Source organism: Haematobia irritans, chromosome 4, assembly GCF_050003625.1.
Source record: "Haematobia irritans isolate KBUSLIRL chromosome 4, ASM5000362v1, whole genome shotgun sequence".
NCBI lineage: Eukaryota > Metazoa > Arthropoda > Insecta > Diptera > Muscidae > Haematobia > Haematobia irritans.
This window is the reverse complement of record NC_134400.1, coordinates 87,544,161-87,565,649: the sequence shown is the minus strand read 5'-3', so window position 1 is coordinate 87,565,649 and position 21,489 is coordinate 87,544,161. Positions and strand designations below refer to the sequence as shown.

General features: G+C 32.1%; 2 protein-coding genes across 7 annotated transcripts in view; one reads left to right on the top strand and one right to left on the bottom strand.

The window, feature by feature from the left end:
* Window positions 1-21,489, bottom strand: part of MCU (mitochondrial calcium uniporter) — a 474,060-nt gene that overhangs the window by 10,929 nt on the left and 441,642 nt on the right. For all 6 annotated transcript variants that reach the window (XM_075307500.1, XM_075307501.1, XM_075307498.1 and 3 more), the window contains one exon: window positions 1,231-1,462. In XM_075307500.1, coding sequence (XP_075163615.1) covers window positions 1,231-1,462 — 232 coding nt within the window. The remainder of the gene's footprint in view (window positions 1-1,230; window positions 1,463-21,489) is intronic.
* jv (javelin) overlaps window positions 6,830-21,489 on the top strand; it is a 257,363-nt gene continuing 242,703 nt past the window's right edge. The window contains exon 1 of the mRNA XM_075307496.1: window positions 6,830-6,909. The gene's annotated coding sequence lies outside the window, so the exon portion shown is untranslated. The remainder of the gene's footprint in view (window positions 6,910-21,489) is intronic.

Genomic DNA, 21,489 nt, shown 5'->3' with positions numbered 1-21,489 from the left:
TCAGATTTCTTCCCCACATAACAAACAAAAAGATGTATACAACGCCGAAAGACTCTATACACTGAAAAAAAAGCATGCCCGGTTCCAAAGATTTTGTCTTTACTTTAACAATTATGGTATTGATTCCGAGCCAAAGAAGCAAAGAATACAAGTAAGGACATTTTTAAGACGCAATTCACTTTTAAATTTGGGTTTTGCGTACTTGCTTCTAGGAAGCAAATTTTAATTTTTCGTTTTTTCAGCTTTTTTTCTTCATATGCTATCAAAGTCCTTTAAAAACGAGTTAACGACAACTTTATTTTCCAAATTCAGACTCGACTTCAAGTAGAAATTGTGCTATGTTTCAAGTAAATAACGTCTTTAAAATAAAGTGTTGAAAACCATGTCCTATTTTTGAACGATTTTTTGCTTTGTAACCAAGATGCAAAAAGACAACAAATTTAAAGACAATTTCATTAATTTTAAAGAATTTTTCTGAATTATTAAAGTCAAGTTGACCTTATCCCAATTTTTTTTTCTTTCATGTTATGATACCCATTTTCAAGTCAAATCACTTAATTATGAGGGCAATACGACTTCATTGAAAAGTTTATCGACTTTTGGACAAGGAAAAAATCTTTATATTAGAGAAATGGGTCTTCTATACTAAGCAAAATTTGCATTCGTATTTTAAGGTCATGAAATCTTTGACCTCACGACAATATTTTTTCAGTGTAGCAATTAATCTTTTTATATAGAGGATACTAGAAATAATTACGAACCGATATGAACGGATCGGATTAAATTAGTTTCTCCATGAGCCTTCAGGAGCCAAATCTTTCGGAGTCGGTTTACATGAGAGTTACATATGTATACATATGTAATTCTGGACCTACATATGTGGACCAATTTTTCTTGTTCATGGCATATATAAAATCACGTATCAAAATTCAACCGGATCGGATAAAACAATAATAAAATAATAAATAAACAATTATTGACCGATATTGACCAATTTCCCATCGTGTACCAGTTTTTAACCAGATCGGATGAAAATTGCCTCTACGAGTGGTTCCGGAAGTCAAAACAGGGAATCGGTTTATATGTGAGATAATAATGGAAATGATAGAAGAGATTATTTACGATAAAAATCACTATTTATTGTGACATTATTGTTTCTCAATAAAATAGTTTTCCTTCGCTTTAAAATATTATGTTTTATTCGTTACGGCATCACATTTTTCCACTTACCAAAATGGCTCATCCATCAGACTTTCTATGTTACATGTCGATGCTATTCTAACACCAGATTTATTCAATATTGTGGCACGATCGATACCGCGATCCTCTGTTTTCAGCATCTCAATAAGATCACCCACGCGGTGAGAGACAGGTTTTAGAGCGAATCTGCATTTTTCATTTCTGCTAGGAAGTGGTATTGTGAGATGTGGTAAACCGTGAATGTATTCAACAGATACGTCTCCTAAAAATGGAAAAAGAAAATAGAAAGGAAAATTATTAGTAATGATTCGGCGAATTTTTAAAGTGGATTTCTGCACCGACATTTTTAATTTAATTTTCTTTAGTCATTTAACTATCCATGCATTTTGTACGACTTTTCCTAAAGAATTCCATCGAAAATAGAGAAAAATTGGATGGATTCCCTGGACGCGCTGAATATGTAATGTTTGTGGAACAAATTACATCTGTTTTGTTGTAATTATTATATGGATGAAAAACATTGCAAAGTCATTATTTTCGATTTTGTTAATAATAGTTAGAAAACCAAAACAACATTTTATTCGAAGAAGTAAATTATTTAGGAATATAATTTTCATGACCTATAGCTTTTTCGTATTGCAAACATGGTTCTATCCCCCCCAATACATGGACAATGAATGCCACATTAGCTCCATTGGTGTCTAATGTGGATTTTGTATATCGAAATATGTTTTACGCTTATCCAATACTCACCAATTATTTACAAGTTCAGTTTAAACATTTGAAAATATATCTCTCTAAAGAAACTTTAAACAAAGCCCATAGAACGAGTTGCAAAATTAAAGCAGATTTTAACGTGTGTTTTCAATGCATTTTAAAAACATCCTTACGGAATTTTGTTTTACATATCGCATTGCTGGTAATGGTAATGTGATGTCTAGAATCAATATTTTGAGAGGAATTTTCTGGAAAAATATTTACTTGTTTATGTGATGTCCGGCTTTGTAATAGTTTAATGTCTGATCTATACGCCCACAAAAAAAAAAAATCGCTTCTGTAACATATGCCCCAAACACAAGCATATATATTTTCAGGATTGGTCCAAACAAAATATTGTTTGTATTGTTCTAACATATTATGTTTTACCTTAGGCAAACACTGATAGAAAAAAATTAATGAATTTCTTTTTTGTGTATAGGGGTCAATTGGTTACTTTCATTCTTTTACTTGCAGCATACTCTCTAGATTTCTCTTCCTAAACACATGTATGTTTATAGGCTATTTCTAAATTTATATATGTTTGCATCCAAGCATAGTATATTTACAAACGTTTTATGTCGCAAACATAATATGTTCTAACATATTAACATATATGTTCCAAAAATGTTATGCTAGCTTATAAGCATTATATGCTTGCACTTAAAAATATTGTGGTAATTTTTACACCCAAACATATGAAAAACAGTCTTTTCCGTGTAGATATTTTAAGTTATCCCCATTATAAATAATTGTGGGGAGAATGTTTAGTGATATGAATTCTTTATACCCTTCACCACTACTGTGGTACAGGGTATAATAAGTTCGTGCATTTGTATGTAACGCCAAGAAGGAAAAGTCTGAGATCCATCGTTTAGTATACCGATTGTCTTAGAATTAAATTCTGAGTCGATTTAGCGATGTCCGTCTGTCTGTCCGTCTGTCTTTCTGTCTGTTGATGTATTTTTGTGTGCAAAGTACAGCTCGCAGTTTTAGTCCGATTGTCCTAAAATTTGGTATAGGGTCCTGTTTCTGCTCAAAGACGATCCCTATTGATTTTGGAAAAAATCGGTTCAGATTTAGATATAGCTGCCATATATATTTTTCACCGATCTGGTCATAATTGGCGCGTATATCAACCGATCTTCCTCAAATTCCGTACATCCGAATATTTTATGTGTCTCGAAAAACTTGCAAAATATCAGCCAAATCGGTGCAGATTTAGATATAGCTCCCATATATAGCTTTCGCCCGATTTACACTCATTTGCCCACAGAGGCCAATTTTTAACTCCGATTTAGTTGAAATTTTGCACAGGGAGTAGAATTAGCATTGTAGCTATGCGCGCCAAATTTGGTTGAAATCGGTTCAGATTTAGATATATCTCCCATATATAGCTTTCGCCCGATTTACACTCATATGACCACAAAGGCCAATTTTTAACTGCGATTTAGTTGAAATTTTGCACACACTCAAAAAAAAGTGAACTCTCTATTTCACTAAAGCCAATTTAACTTTATTTTAGTTCATGGAATTATTATGTTTGGAGAAAGTTTCTTTTAATCTAATAATTTTTTGTTTACGTTTGTTAAATTAACTAAAACCGAGGAAAAAACTAAACTCAAATGAAGCATAATGATTAGCTAAATTCGTACCTTCTACAAAATAGTTCAGAATTTCTTTAAATTTGTAAATTTTACCAAAAATGCGTCCATCATGAACTTCGTATATCACTAAAGACATTCTTGCAATTTTGAACTCCAAGTTTTTCCTTCAAACTACAAAATTTTCTTTAACAAGTGAAAAAACTTAGTTATATCTAATAAATTTTCTTGAATTTGTCGAAAAATATTTACTTATTTTGATGACATCGGCGTGATGCCAACGTTTGTAATACTGTTTAGTTAAAATTTTCTACAAATATTCAAAATTTTCTAAAATTAACCGAAACATTTCTTCCTGGTGGGTTCACTGTTTTTTCAGTGCAGGGAGTAGAATTAGCATTGTAGCTATGTGTGCCAAATTTGGTTGACCTCGGTTCAGATTTAGATATATCTCCCATATATAGCTTTCGCCCGATTTACACTCATATGACCACAGAGGCCAATTTTTAACTCCGATTTAGTTGAAATTTTGCACAGGGAGTAGAATTAGCATTGTAGCTATGCGTGCCAAATTTGGTTGACATCGGTTCAGATTTAGACTTAGCTCCCATATATATGTTTTTGTGACAACGACATCGCAAAAATATCACTCACTAAATTTTCGAATCATTTGTGATATTTGAATACAGAGTTGGTTGGATTGTCGTTCTTTGATCCCACCATTACTGACGATGAAAAGTTATTAATGGCTAATAAATTGCTCAGTAGCACAGAGCAAGCTAGAGTTGTAAATCCAAAAGTTAGGAAAGAAAAGTTAGAAGAGTTGGTTGATGGAGGATTAATTAATTTACTTTCCAAAGAAACGTTTAATTTTTTTGACCGATTTAATATAAAAATAGTTTTTCTTAGACAAAATCCAAACACCTGCCCTCAAAATAATAACTTCCAAGATGGTTTGAAAAATTATCAAAACATTAAAAGTAGTAAATGATATGGCTAAGCGTGGTATTAAATTAATAACTGACTTCAACGACCTTCTGACAAATGATGAAGAACAAAAGCAATATGTACTGCAAGTTGTAAGCAACTGCCGAGCATTGTATCCCGACGTTTCAAAAAGTACTTTAACAAAAGCTCTAGAATAAATTGAATAACTATATATATTTTTATATATTAAAATAAAAATTTTCTTGAATTTAACTGTATTACTTGTGTTTTTTATTACATTTCTACTTTAAACTCAAAAATATACTAAAACAAGTAAGGAAAGCCTAAAGTCGGGCGGTGCCGACTATATTATACCCTGCACCACTTTGTAGATCTAAATTTTCGATACCATACCACATCCGTCAATTGTGTTGGGTGCTATATATAAAGGTTTGTCCCAAATACATACATTTAAATATCACTCGATCTGGACAGAATTTGATAGACTCTACAAAATCTATAGACTCAAAATTTAAGTCGGCTAATGCACTAGGGTGGAACACAATGTTAGTAAAAAATATGGGAAACGTTTAAATCTGAAGCAATTTGAAGGAAACTTCGAAAAAGTTTATTTTATCGCTCGATATATATGTATTAGAAGTTTAGGAAAATTAGAGTCATTTTTACAACTTTTCGACTAAGCAGTGGCGATTTTACAAGGAAAACGTTGGTATTTTGACCATTTTTGTCGAAATCAGAAAAACATATATATGGGAGCTATATCTAAATCTGAACTGATTTCAACCAAATTTGTGACGCATAGCAACAATGCTAGTTCTACTCCCTGTGCAAAATTTCAACTAAATCGGAGTTAGAAATTGGCCTCTGTGGTCATATGAGTGTAAATCGGGCGAAAGCTATATATGGGAGCTATATCTAAATCTGAACCGATTTCAACCAAATTTGGCACGCATAGCAACAATGCTAATTCTACTCCCTGTGCAAAATTTCAACTACATCGGAGTTAAAAATTGGCCTGTGTGGTCATATGAGTGTAAATCGGGCGAAAGCTATATATGGGAGATATATCTAAATCTGAACCGATTTCAACCAAATTTGGCACGCATAGCTATAATGCTAATTCTACTCCCTGTGCAAAATTTCAACTAAATCGCAGTTAAAAATTGGCCTCTGTGGTCATATGAGTGTAAATCGGCCGAAAGCTATATATTGGAGCTATATCTAAATCTGAACCGATTTCAACCAAATTTTGCACGCATAGCTACAATGCTAATAGTACTCCCTGTGCAAAATTTCAACTAAATCGGAGCAAAAAATTAGCCTCTGTGGTCATATGAGTGTAAATCGGGCGAAAGCTATATATGGGAGCTATATCTAAATCTAACATTTCCCCGTTTTTTCCTTAAAAAACAAAAAAAACAAACTGAAACGATTTTACTAGTATATTGAGTCGTTTTTGAGACACAGAATTCAGAAAATAGTAATTAAAAATAATCTTAAAATTTCATTTTTGACATTGCCGGAGAATTCATGAGCATTTCAAATAATTCTCAGTCAACATCTAGTTTTGATGTTTTTGTGCAATTTTAACTAACCCCCCCCCCCAAAAAAAAAAAAAAAAAACTGCATTTGCTACTGCTCCAAGAGTCTCTCCATCATAATGAATTGCATAGACTAAACATGCTACTCCTTCTGCGATTATGGTTTTGACTTTGAAAATTAAATTTCTTTAATTGTTTTGCAGAATATAGAGGTCTTTGGCATGTGAAGAGCATTAAGTGGAAGCCAGTTTGCAAGTGAATGGCTTTGAAATGTTAGGCTGTCTAGTATTTAGTACTACGTCCTACCATAAATATGGGTAAGTAGTGAATTTGGTTTACTCACCCTGCCACAAAAATGTGCATTTGTGTGGCTAGAATATATGGCACACACGAACATACCCAACCATGGGTGGCTGCCTGGCTCGTTAAGTGGACGCATGACTGGGTTTGGATGATGGTAATGGTACTACATTTTCTGCAGATGACTATGTGTGGCACTAGTTGCAATACCTCCACTGCCACAGCACTCTACTGGTCTACTAATCTAACACGAATAATTATAAGTTTCATGCAATTTGATTGTTTCGTGGATTTCAAACTATCAACAACAACAAAAGTTTAACGTAGGAGCTTCTTTGAATTTTCTCTTCTGCAAAATATGAAGTGCAGACGTCGCCAATGCTGCTTAACGTTTATCAAGCCTATTGAGCGATAATTAAACGGAAAATTTTGTTTGAAATTATTTTTGTATTTCAGTTAACTTTTAGATTCTCGTGTTTAAAGACGTTTTCGATGCACTCGTCTTTAGGTTAATGAAAGTGCGTAATATTCGGAGTCGTAGCGATTTCCATTTTCAAACGGTACATATTAAATCTCTCAATATAATATTTGAAGAAAACAAACAAAAGTAGCCCACTACAATGGTATCAAATTCTCATTCAAATTAAAAGTGAAGTACACAAGTGCACAAACATAATCAAACAATTCAGTGAATGGTTGTAGATGTGTCTGTAATAGTGTTTCAAATTTTACAAATACATTCATATACACATTCCGATTTGTAATTGCTATGGAGGATGAGTGAATAGAACAACAGTGCGTATAATTAACAATCCTTTTGGGGTGAGATTGTAGTAGAGATGTGAACGTGAGTAATATTTTTCTCACACCCACGCACGAAAAACTTTTAAAGACTAACACTCATGAAAATTCTCATGACTCACGAACATTTAGTGACTCTCCATTGAATCGTTTATTACAGTTGAAGTTTATTTTTGAGAGTGCGTAAGTGCGAACAAGAATTGAGAAACTTTCGTAGATGAGAATGATCTGGTGTGTGACAAAAAGCATCTAAAATATATTATAATTTCTAACACCCCAATTCCCATTATAGTTTCATCGAAGAATGTTATATTATTGTGTTCTTCATCCTCTGGGAATAATAAAGTTTTTATATTCTCTTCTATATGTTTCGTTAGAGTTAATTTTTACACAAATTTTATCGGAAATTTGAAAATAAAAATTGCCACAATTTCAATAGTTCAATCCATATTTGATGTGAATTCAAGTATTATATTTCTTTTTTATTTAAAAAAGAATTCATATCACTAAACGTTCTCCCCACAATTATTTATAATGGGGATACCTTAAAATATCTACACGGACGAGAAACACTGTCTTTTCATGTGTTTGGGTGTAAAAATGATATGTTTGGAACTCAAATGTTTTAACACAATATTTTTAAGTGCACGCATATAATGTTCACAACATAACATGTTTGGGACATATATGTTAATATGTTAGAACATATAATGTTTGGGACATAAACTGTTTGTAAATATAATATGCTTAGATGCAAACATATATTAATTTAGAAATAGCTTATAAATATATATGTGTTTAGAAAGAGAGACCTAGAGAGTATGCTGTAAGTAAAATAATGGAAGTAACCACACAAAGAAAATTCCATTAAAATTTATTTCTACCAGTGTATGCCCTAAGGTGAAACACAATATGTTTGAGCAATACAAACAATATTTTGTTTGGACCAATCCTGAAAATATATATGCTTGAAGCAAAATGTGTTTGTGGTATATGTTACAGAAGCGATTTTTTTGGGGGTGTAGTATTTGAAGCATTTTTTAAATTATGAACCTCTATCCAAAATGAATCTGTTCGATGTACTTTATTCCAAGTACACGGCTTTATATATTTATGCATATTTCAATTTCATTCTATTAATTTTTATCAGTATTGAATTCTTCGATGAATTTCAAAATATGTTTTTCATAAGGCAAAATAAATTTGTCGGCATTAATAAAAAATTCATAAAAAATAAAAAAATCATTTAAGTCATTTTGTACTTATATTAAGTGATTCCACTTAAAAATGGGTTTCTTTCAGAGATGAAAAATGCAGTACTATAGTACTTTGTTCAACACTTTTTGACCTTGGTCAGTACCGTGGTACCCCCGAGAATGATTTAGTACCTTTTGTGTATAGAGTTTTGAGTCGATACTTATTTACTAATGGTCTTTTACAAAATTTTGTCAAAATTTTATTTCTATAGAAAATTTTGTTAAAATTTTATCAAAATTTTATTTCTATAGAAAATTTTGTCAAAATTTTATTTCGTTATTGTTGTTTTTGATCTCAGCTTAAAGCCATGCATTGACTAAACTACAAGTGTAGCTTAACCAACAGAGGAAAAGTATGCTTGTCAAATTTATTTGGGCAAAGCCCTATAGACTGCAAGATGGTTGGATGTACAGCTGTTTCGGAATTACCACATTCCTCATCAGCATCCTCTACTTGCATCAAAACTATCAACCAATTATCAGAATAAATTCTGGTAATTCACTCAACCCAACGTGAAATACACTTGAACCGTCCGAAAAAGGGTTTAATAGTCGGCTACTGCCTCAACAAATTTGCAAGCATATCTCTTTTCCTTTGCCAAACTCAAATCATCGATTTGTATTTAGTTGGCTGGGTTTGTTTTTGAGCGTGCTTCGTCTATCTTCATTCGTTTTGTTTATTATTGTTGGCTTCTCTTCAATCGTTATTGTTGTTTTTGATCTCAGCTTAAAGCCATGCATTGACTAAAGTACAAGTGTAGCTTAACTTTTTATTTCTATAGAAAATTTTGTCAAAATTTTATTTCTGTGGAAAATTTTGTCAACATTTTATGTCTCTAGAAATTTTTGTTAAAATTTTATTTTTCTAGAAATTTTGTAAACATTTGATTTCTATAGCAAATTTCGTCATAATTTTATTTCTATAGAAGATTTTGTTAAAGAAAATTGAAAATTGTGTCAAAAATTTATTTTTATTTTTTATTTATAAATTTCTTATTTTTACTATTTTTGGAAGAATTCTACCAACTGTGGCAACCGCGATTACAATTCTACGGTAGCCTTTGTAAGCAGATACAAAACTAAAAAAGAAAATATTTTAAATTGAGTTGACAAATAAAATTTAGTCTAAAGGCCGGTACTCTGTTCGGTTTTCTCGTAGAAACTCCATACAAAACCAAAAAATGCGAAAAATTAGCGAAATTTTTTCCATTTGTGGTACTTTGTTTTTTTTTTCGAATTGAACATCTGACGTTTATAGCATGAAACATAGCATAATTTCTACTGGAAGTCGAGTCTTAATTTGGAAAATAAAGTTGTCAGTAACTCATTTTTAAAGGACTTTAATAGCATATGAAGAAAAAAGCTGAAAAAGGGAAAAATTAAAATTTACTTCCTAGAAGCAAGTACACAAATCCCAAATTTAAAAGAGAATTGTGTCTTAAAATTATCCTTACTTTTATTCTCCGCTTCTCTGGCTCGGAATCAATACCAACATTTTTAAAGTAATGACAAAATCTTTGGAACCGGGCATACTTTTTTTTAGTGTACCATTGCAATCTTACATTATTGGATCAATTTATTCATATTTCTGCTATAATTCTCTAAAACGAAAATTAACTTTTATAGCAATAATATGTAACAAAGCTTAAATTCAATTTTACCTAGAGATATGTTATATATACGCTCAAAAAAAGTTTAGTTTGATCTAAAGATTTTGATTTTGGTATTGATTCCGAGCCAATGATGCGGCTTCTTTAAAATAAAGATTTTTGCGACCTATCCGGCTTTAAATCGGGGACCATTAAAATTTGGATACAGATTTCATTTATCAAATTTTAAATCTCTTTTCGCGGTTTACTAATAAAGCTATTCGCGTAGAAACAAATGCCAGTTAAATAATCCAAATTATAACGGATATTTCAAAGTAAAAAATGAGGGAGCGACCGTTGTGCAAGGGTTAGCTTGCCCGCCTGCATACACATGGTCGTGGGTTCGATTCCTGCTTCGACCGAACACCAAAAAGTTTCTCAGCGGTGGATTATCCCACCTTAGTAATGCTGGTGACATTTCTGATGGTTTCAAAGCCATTTGCAATGTGAATTAAGAAATAATGTATTTAATAAAACTATTTTTGTGGGTTTATAACGCACACACGGATCACACGGAAAAATAAAATGTTAAAAACTAACGTAAATCGCGCAGTCAGTATTTTCATAATATGGCGCCATTTGCAATGTGAATTGTGAAATAATTTATTTATTAAACAGATTTTTGTCAATATGTAATAAAAAGATTGGATGGGATTATTATTTAAAAATGTAACCAGATCGATGGATAAAACAAAGTATAACATGGAATTATATTTCCATAATAAACTAGCAACCAACATCTAGCCGCTCGATACTATATGGTAGAATATAAATAATGTATATAAAATTAAATTTAAACACAAATGTTAACAAAATAAAAACTTTATTTGGTGAATTACATTTTACAATCGTTTCATTTGTACTGGGCATTGGGATAATAAACACAAAAACAATATGTAAACAAAAGGAGCAATTGATATTGCAAAAGTAGCATTAGCACTTCAACCAACATGTATAGGTTCGTGGTAGCAACGAATGGAATCACAAGAATTAATTGCTATATTCCAAAAAATAAAATTGTAATTGTAATTGTAAAAAATTGCATTGTAAAATTAAATTTTTTAATTCCAAAGTTATTTGTAAAATAACTTATTCTGCTTCTTCTTCTTTTTCAAATAAATTATTATGTATACGTGTGTGTAAATCGAACCTCTAGTTGCGTATATATATGTAGTCATTCCGTGACATTTTGCGATGATGTCAATAACATTTTGATGAAATAAACGCAAAAAAGTTCCAAAATGTTTTTTTTTTCCTTCAAAATATATTGTCAACACTATCATTTTTCAACGCGAAACAATGATTGAGGGGAACTTTTTTCGCACCAACAAACAGAGTACCGCCCTTAAAGGAGCTAATCTTATAATGGAATTTTTGTTGAAATTGCGTGAAAAGTACTTTATCGCTCAAAAAGATACCGTTTTTGTACTTTCTTAAAAATTGTAATTTCCAACCCTGGATTCTTTACATGAAAAATGTTGGTTGATTAAGGCCAACTTGTGTTTAATAATTCTGAAAAATTCTTCAAAATTAATGAAATCGTGTTTAAATATGTTGATATTTTGTAAAGAAAGAAAAAATCGTTTAAAAATTGGATATGTTTTCAATACTTTATGTTAACCCTTTCGACCCTAAAGTTGCCTGTGGGCAACTTTTTGTGTTTTGAGACTCACTGTCAGCGTTGTTTTTGTTTTTGTTCACAAAACTGTAACAGTATCGAAAGCTACAAGTGTTTTCTTCAAGTTGAATGAAAAATCAGCTAATTTGGTTGTCAATTAGCAAAAAATTTTTCATTAATACGCACGTACCTCAAGAAAAAAATATTTGCGAATTTAAAAACAGGTTTTTATACATGTGACTTTTTTCAAAAATTACTACTAAAATGTTGAAAGTTTTTATTAAATCTATTGTAGTACATGTCAAATAAAATATTTCTGGAAGTCAAATCTAAGAATTGCAAAAAAACAACAGATGGGAAATTTTTAAAATTGAAAAGTTGCCTGTGGGTAACTTTGGGCAATTGTGGTAGTAAAATTACATATTTTTGAACATAAGATCTGGAGAAAAAAAGGTTTGAAAAACAATGATTTTGAAAAAATTTTCAACTTCATTTGGGATGTCCCAGTGACGAGAAATGCGGTGATGATGTGGAAAACATATCTGCAGTGCAGTGGGGAATTTGGAAGGAATCGTAAAAAGGGAGGAAGCCACTTCGTGGCAACATACTAGTGGATTAGCACGAATATTGACGCTTTATAATACGTTGGTTTTTTACACCACCAGTTAAATTGACATGGGTTAAAAACAAACAAAAAACAAAACATTTTTGTGAGTCACCCGAAGCCGTGAATGAAATTTAAACGAAATCTCGTGAATGAAATTTAAACGAAACCTCGTGAATGTGCGTGAACGGGATTAAAGAAAAATGTGTGGCGCGTGAGCGTGAGTAAAAATCAAATTGTGTTCGTGATTGTGAGTGAGTAAACTTTCTCCGAAATCACGCTCCCGATAAAAATTTACTTTCACGATCCAACCCCCGCTCACGATCCAACTCACGCTCAAGATAAAATTCACGTTAAAAATAAAATTCATATTCACGATAAAATTCGCACTCACGGTAAAACAGACACAAAAAGTCACAATCACGAACAAATTCACGTTCACGATTAAATGCAAGCTCACCGATTTTAATCACCTCTACATATTTAATCACGCTTAAGATTTCAATAGTGTGAGTCACGAGAAATTTCGTTAATTACCAGAATTTTATTGAGCCACGAAAATTGTCGTGTTCCGAAAATATTCGTGACTTACGAGATTTGACGTGAATTACGAAAATTGTCGTGAATCGTGCGAAAGCGTGAGACATAAACATTGTTCATGTGTGAGCGTGTGCGAGTATGACATTTCATTTCGTGACCGTGAATTCCTACCCACATGGCATGCGTGAGTACAAATATTTCTTCGTGAATGTGTTTGAGCGTGATTGAAATTCCACTCACGCGCGCATCTAAGTATATATTTACTGTAAAATAACAAAAAACTTAACAAAAATCCAATAAAACGTAATACGTCTATCATTACAAAACAAAATAGTTTGTAGTCACAATTGCCCAAAGTTGCCCACAGGCAACATTCTCTACCGCCTAAACGAATGGGCGTGGCGACCCGAAATTTTGGCTAGACGCTTCTTAAATGACTTCAACATGATTAAAAGTAAAAAAAAATACCTAAAGATACCTATAAAAATTCGGGGTCGAAAGGGTTAAAGACGTTTTTACTTGAAGCATCATAATTTGTACTTTATGGTGAGTCTGAATTTTGAAATTTAAATATTCTTGAATTCTCCGTTTTTCTAACTCGGAATCAATATCAAAATCATTGGGGTAAAGACGAAATCTTTGGAACCGGGCATGCTTTTTTTCAGTGTACAATTGTTGTTATATGGCATAAAGAGGATGGAAATTCGATAAATGAGACTTGTATCCTAATTTTAATTTTATAGAGCCAGGATAGCTCTCTATACAATGCCTTCATTAAAAAGAAGCCGCATCTTCGACTCGGAATCAATACCAAAATTATTAATTTAAAGATTATTTATTTCGAAGTATTTATTTCAACCTCTCATTTTAAGGAAATTGCCTTTTCAAAGACACACGACTTAGACAGAGGAATGTAAATTTCAAAGGTTCTTTTCCTAAATTGAATGAAGAAAAAAAATTGTAAATAATTGTTAAATATTTTTTTTTTAATTTGTCCATAATATTGTGTAAATTAGGTTTCCTAAAGTTTAGTGTCAATATATTTTTTTAGTATTCGTCCATTGTGTAACGACAAATAGGATTTCATATTTAATAACAAAATTTTATCGAATGGGAAATTTCATACTTCATCAATTCCCCCATACAATATTCTCCCATCATTGTTAAATGACATTTTTGTTTAGCCAATTTGTTTTGAAAGGCTTTTCACACATCACTTCTGTTTGTGGTATTAGCATAAACTCAGTTGTAGTGCAACTGTGTACTTACAACATATACCAAACGAAGGAAGAAGGAGGATTTGATTATAAACTGCAGAAGGGTCTTTATTGTCTGATAATGTTTGCATGTCACATCAAATAGAACATGCAACTCGACCAACTAGACATACACGACTTGTCAAAGCCATTTCTATAAAGTCAAACAAAAAACGGAACAAAATTACAAACAGAGAAAGGACCCAAAGTAACCAAAGTGCATTGAAGCGAGCTTTTACAAAACTGGGAATGTTGTGCGAAATGCAATTGGACTTGGTGAACTTGGTGTTAACACTTCGATATAAAAAATTTAAAAATTTAAGATTTATATATGGAGAGATACATCGAAAAAATAATAGCATGATATGAATGAAAAATTTCTTTAAAATATATTACTCTTCAGTTCGGCGAACCGGTAGTTTCACTTGTCCTAAAGGGAGAGGACTGACCGTTTTATTGGTAAAACAATCGGTGAAATTAACATGGGGTTGTCATAGGAAGGGTAAATTGACTCTCACATAGATACCTACAAACCAATTCATTGACCGGTAGCTTTCAACTCATCAATTAACCATTTCAAACAGTCATGCTAGAGAGACAGTTCTTCCCATCTAGCCAATAGTCTATTGTCTAGTTACATAGTTAGAAGTTGTGCCTTGAAAGTTCATTTGAATTGAGAAATATAAAAAAAAAAAACAAAAAACATTTTTTTCCAACAATTTCACTATTTATTTTGATTAGACTTTTATTTTTTTTCGCTCGGCCCAGGAGTTGAACCTGGGTTTGTTGGCACCATAACAGAATGCCTTAGCACACTCAGCTACAAATGCCATTGAACATACGCAAAACAATAATACTTTCCTCCCAAACGAAACTTTAGACAAACAAAGTTCGTTTCTCATTTGCTTTTCGCTGTAAGGGAGTTTATTTGGAAGAAAAGTATATTCTTTTGGTGATAAATGTTTATTCTTTTCCAGGATGTAAAAACAATTTCATAAAGACTAACTCAAAAAAACATTTTCTGGCTAATTGCATTTTCCATCACATCTTTCTAACTTCTACAAACAATGTAGAAGGAATTATTCGATATTATAATTTTTTTAAATTTTACCTTTCGCCTGGACGGAGAAACGAACCGCGCATAAGCCAACACACTACACGCAAAAAAATAATTCTTTCCTCCCAAACGAAATTTTAGACAAACAAAGTACGTTTCTCATTTGCTTTTCCCTGTAAGGAAGTGTATTTGGAAGAAAAGTATATACTTTTTGTGATAAGCGTTTATTCTTTTCCAGGATGTAAAAACAATTTCATAAAGACAAACTCACAAAAAAAAAAAAAACACATTGTTTTCTTGCTAATTGCATTTTCCCTCACATCCACGAGGTTTTTTAGTTCTTAACACCTTTTCCTGTAATACCAACAATGTAGAAGAAATTATACGATTTTATAAATTTAAAATTTTTTTTACCTTTCGCCTGGACGGAGAATCGAACCGCGGACCATGCACTTTGTAAGCCAACACACTGACCACTGAGCTATGTACCTGTTATGGTCATCAATAGATAAATATCCATATAAGTTATATTTATATAGCATAGCTTGCGGCGCCCACGAACCGAATAAACAAAGTTTATTTAACAGAAACAAACATTTAGTTTGGCACCGTGGTGCAGTGGTTGCTACGTCCGACTTGCATGCCACGGGTCGTGGGTTCGATCCCTGCTTCGACCAAAGTTTTTTTTTTTTACATATATTTCAGATAGGTTCGGAATATTCCGAAAAAATGTTCAACATTACATTGTAGTATATTAAATTTTGAACTGTAAAATGTGTCGTATTAAAGACCGAAAGTCAGAAAAGAACAGTGTTTGATATAAACGAAATGGACTGTGTTGTTGTTTCAAAAATAACTTTTTTATTGAAAAAATAAAAATTTTGTAACAAACTTATTTTTTTGGTGATAAAAGTTTAAAATTTTCGAAGCAATTCAAAAAACTCTAACAAAAGAAAAACGTTTTCGGTACACGTTTTCCAAACGTTGTATTTCTTTGCGTGTATCCACTGAGCTATGTTGCTGTTATTTTTTTTTCTACATATATTCCAGATATATTCGGAAGATTCCGACAAGATGTTCAACATTACATACTTCTATATTAAATTTTTACTATGACATTGTAAAATGTGTCTTACTAAAGACTTAAAGTCAGAAAAGAACAGTGCTTGATATAAACAAAATGGACTGTGTTGTTGATTCAAAATTATTTTTTATTAAAAAAAAATAAAAATTTTATAACAAACGATTTTTTTTTGGTGATAGGAGTTTAAAATTTTCGAAGGAATTCAAAGAACTCTAACAAAAGAAAAACGTTTTCGGTACGCGTTTTCCAAACTTTTTTTTTCTTTGCGTGCACGAAGCGTCAATCAATCCCTGTTTCGGCCGAACACCACAAAGTTTTTCAGCGATGGTTTATCGCCTCTCAATAATGCTGCAGACAATGAAAAAATTCTTTACTCTGAAACGAAATTTTAGACTAACTAAATTCTTCTACACTGAAAAAATTATTGTCGTGAGGCCAAAGATTTCATGTCTTTAAAATTTTGCTTAGCATAGAAGACGCATTTCTCTAAAAAAAAGTTTTTTCTTTGTCCAAGTCAATAAACTTTTCAATGAAGTCGTATTGTCATTATAATTAAGTGCTTTGACTTAAAAATGGGTATCATAACATGAAATAAAAAAATTTTGGGCTATGGTCAACTTGACTTTAATAATTCAGAAAAATTATTTAAAATTAATGAAATTGTCTTTAAATTTGTTGTCTTTTTGCATCTTGACTACAAAGCAAAAAATCGTTCAACACTTTATTTTAAAGACGTTATTTTAGGTGAAACATATTTTGGAATTTGGAAACAGTACTTTCTTTAAGAGCATTGACTTCATCAAACAAAAAAAATTGAACTCTCTAGGGCACTAAATCCATTTTTTTAGTTCATGAGAATTATTATGTTTTAGTTAAAATTCCTCCAATATTAAATAGTATCCTAGACTTTAATAAGTTTTGTTTGTCAATTACTTAAAGGAACTAAAAAACGGAACACAATCGTAAACAAATTAAGCATAACGATTTACTAAATTCTTATTTCCCAGAAATAGTTCAGAATTTCTTACAATTTGTAAATTGTACCAAAAATGCGCCCATCTTAAACTTCGTATGGCGCTAAAAACATTTTTGCAATTTCTAACTAAAAATACCTATTTTTATTATGTCGGCGTTTTATTTAAATAAAAAATGTTTTTTTTTCCTTTAAGGACATTTTGCCTTACTTTAAAGATATACGATAGAGATACAAGACTTTAAAATCGACTATTTTGACAAAAACGCCGAAAACTGGAAGTCGAAATCTAATTGAGTTTTGAATTTTTTGAAAATCGAGTCAAATCTACAATCGACTTTGTACAATGATCAAAATTGATTAAGCCTTAAATGTGCACTGTATCTTTTAAGATACAACCAGAAAAGTCAAGTTTTTCTCATTTAAAATATCATAGCGCATTTGTAAAAAATATTCTTTTCCAGAAAATCTAAAAAAAAAATTATTAAGTATATACGGCCGTAAGTTCGGCCAGGCCGAATCTTATGTACCCTCCACCATGGATTGCGTAGAAACTTCTACGAAAGACTGTCATCAAAAAATTTCAACTCACTCGGATGAAATTTGCTCCTCCAAGAGGCTCCAAAATCAAATCTAGGGATCGGTTTATATGGGGGCTATAAATGATTATGGACTGATATGGACCACTTTTGGCATGGTTGTTAAATATCATATACTACCACCACGTACCAAATTTCAACCAGATCGGATGAATTTTGCTTCTCCAAAAGGCACCGGAGGTCAAATCTGCCGATCGGTTTATATGGGAGCTATATATAATTATGGACTGATAGGAACCAATTCCTGCATGGTTGTTGGATACCATATACTAACATCACGTACCAAATTTCAACCGAATGGGAAGAATTTTGCTCTTCCAAAGTGCTCCGGAGGTCAAATCTGGGGATCGGTTTATATGGGGCCTATATATAATTATGGACCGATATCGACCAATTTTTGCATGGGTGTTTGAGGCCAACTATTAACATCACGTACCAAATTTCAACTGAATCAGATTAAGTTTGGTCTTCCAAGAGGCTCCGGAGGTCAAATCTGGTGATCGATTTATATGGGGCCTATATATAATTATGGACCGATATGGACCAATTTCTGCATGGTCATTAGAGACCATATACTAACATCATGTACCAAATTTCAGCCGGATCGGATGAAATTTGTTTTTCTTAGAGGCTCTGCAAGCCAAATCGGGGGATCGGTTTATATGGGGGCTATATATAATTATGGACCGATGTGGACCAATTTTTGCATGATTGTTAGAGACCATATACTAACACCATGTACCAAATTTCAGCCGTATCGGAAGAAATTTGCTTCTCTTAGAGGCTCCGCAAGCCAAATCGGGGGATCGGTTTATATGGGGGCTATATATAATTATTGACCGATGTGAACCAATTTTTGCATTGTTACACCATATACCAAATTTCAGCCGGATCGGATGAAATTTGCTTCTCTTAGAGGCCTCGCAAGCCAAATTTGGGGGTCAGTTTATATGGGGGCTATACGTAAAAGTGGACCGATATGGTCCATTTGCAATACCATCCGACCTACATCAATAGCAACTACTTGTGCCAAGTTTCAAGTCGATAGCTTGTTTCGTTCGGAAGTTAGTGTGATTTCAACAGACGGACGGACGGACGGACGGACATGCTCAGATCGACTCAGAATTTCACCACGACCCAGAATATATATACTTTATGGGGTCTAAGATCAATATTTCGAAGTGTTACAAACGGAATGACAAAGTTAATATACTCCCCATCCTATGGTGGAGGGTATAAAAAGTGTGCTATGTATATGTTCTTTTTTACCATTTTGCGTATTATATATTTTTTCAGAAATCTCCAATTTAAATTGTAAAGAGAATGTGATGTAACTCCTTTTTTGGCTGAAAATTAACCAAAATGTCGTGATGTCAATAGTTGACTTTTAACGGTTAACCGGCATGTAATATCTTTCAAAGTGTGACAAAAAATACAAAAAAGAATCCGAAAAAGTATCAGTTATAGTTTTTGTATAAATGTCCATTTACTAGAAACATACAGTAGGAAAATTGTCGCAAATTTTCATATTTTTCGTTTTCGTTTATGTTTTTAAAAAATGTATTTTAGTGCTCACCAATGTGGAAAATATTTATAGCTTATTTAAATTCAAGCCTCTACTTTAAAATAACATAGAGAAATAAATCGAAACTAAGTGGGACAATAGAATTTGGTGTCTTTTCCGAATGTCCTTCTAAGTGGACATCGGTAGTGAAAGGGTTAAGTTAAACTTTTTTCCAGTGAAGTTGAAACCGTCCGTCTGACCTGCTTGGCATTGTCAGCAGATGGTTCAATCATATAGTAAAATGTGTGTCCAATAGTAATCCCAAAATGTTCTTATTCTGTAGCGAAATGTGAGGATTTTACTATTTTCTTTAGCTTTGGATCCTCGGGCATGTTATTTCTAAGGCGGCAGGAAACTTCCTGCCTTGGTTTTATTTACATTGCGGAAGCTGTTTCAATGTTTTGCATAGCAAAACTTCAGTCCTCTCTGTGAATACACGGTCTAAAAATCCATCATCTATAAACGTCCAGAAGTTATCTCTATTTCATTTGATTGATTCAGTTGATGTAGCTAATTTAAACGAAAGGCAACCATGGTGTGATGACATTCATTTAATTGCCACATCCATTTGGAGGGACATAAACATTAAACCTGCTAAATGTGGAAGGATGTGTGAAAACGTGGAAAGTCACATATCGATATGTTCGCTTGCTTGTAATGCCACAATTTTGACAATTTCATACGTGTCGAAATACGGACATCATCAAAGCCTAATGGATATTGATTCAATCTCATTAACTGTTATGTGATCATGGAGGCGCAATGATTTTAGCAATTTGGGATGGATGAGGCTACTACACTGAAAGTCTATTTTTTTCTCAGAACACAGAAAAAAGTTTTGTCGTCAGATAAAAGATTTCATGACATTAAAATACGAGTGCGAATTTTTCTTAGCAATGAAGTCGTTTTGTCCTTATATGTTAGTCAAATGATTTGACATAAAAAGGGTTAAGTTGGCTTTAACAATTCAGAAAAATTCTTTAAAATTATTCATTTCTTCTGTCAAATCGTTTTCGCTGTTAAAAAACTTTGTTTGTAAGAAAAGTATAAACTTTTGTTATAACACCCAGAAAAAAGTGACCCCTTCTTTAAGTTAAAATGAACTCATTGTGAAAAAAGTTGAACTTCGTATAGCGCCAAAGACATTTTTATTTGTTTGAGCGATGTGATTTTCGTAGAAATTAGGTATAATGGATTCCATATATTAGTTAACGTTTTCCTTTATTTATGTACCACTATCCTACAGAATGAAAAAAATTTAACTGAATTGAATTCATATATGGAATGATTTTATTGAATTTTTTTCATTCATTTGGACAAATCTTACATATTTGTGGTAAAATTTTTACTTCATAATTAGAACTGCTTACCTTCGTTTTTAAATACAATTTTATTTATTTATATAAGCAATTTTATCTTCAATAAAAGACATGTTTTATTAATATATTGAATACATTTATTAAGAATCAACGGCATCGGCTGTTATTGAAATATTAGTTTATTATTCCACTATTTCCAATTTCCATGTGAAATTATCAACTGTAAAAGCACTTTTTCTTCTTTTGTACTTTTCACTTTTAATAAGTTGCTGCCTAACGATTTTGTCCTCCTTTTACAATTTCAATACCTACAAATATAAAAAATCATAAACCATTTTTGTGACAAAAGGTTAGCGTCACTGAATATTACCTGATAATTGAAGATTCCAAAATGAAGACAAATGAAAGGGTTGTTATTCTGCTGGTGTTTTCTTTCTTTATACACCATCACGAACATTGATAGATTTATTTTCAAAAACGCGAAAAATCTTCTCACTAATTTAAAATAACAAATAGTTTATATATTTGTTATTTATTATATTATTTTACTATATTATTTTTTAACAATCTCTCCGCATACCACACCAACGCGATTCCAACTAAAAAAACAATCCACGCGCAAACATATCGATTACACCCACGCGCAAACACAAACGATGACAGGTATCGATTACAGGTAGACAATAGAAATATAGGAAAATTTCCTATATTCTAACAAGAGCGTTTCCTTAAGTTTTGAAAGGATTGCATACTTCTTAGTACGAATGAACTAAAAAATTTTTCTATGCCAAGTGTTGTTCGTATGTATGAAAAACTTTCT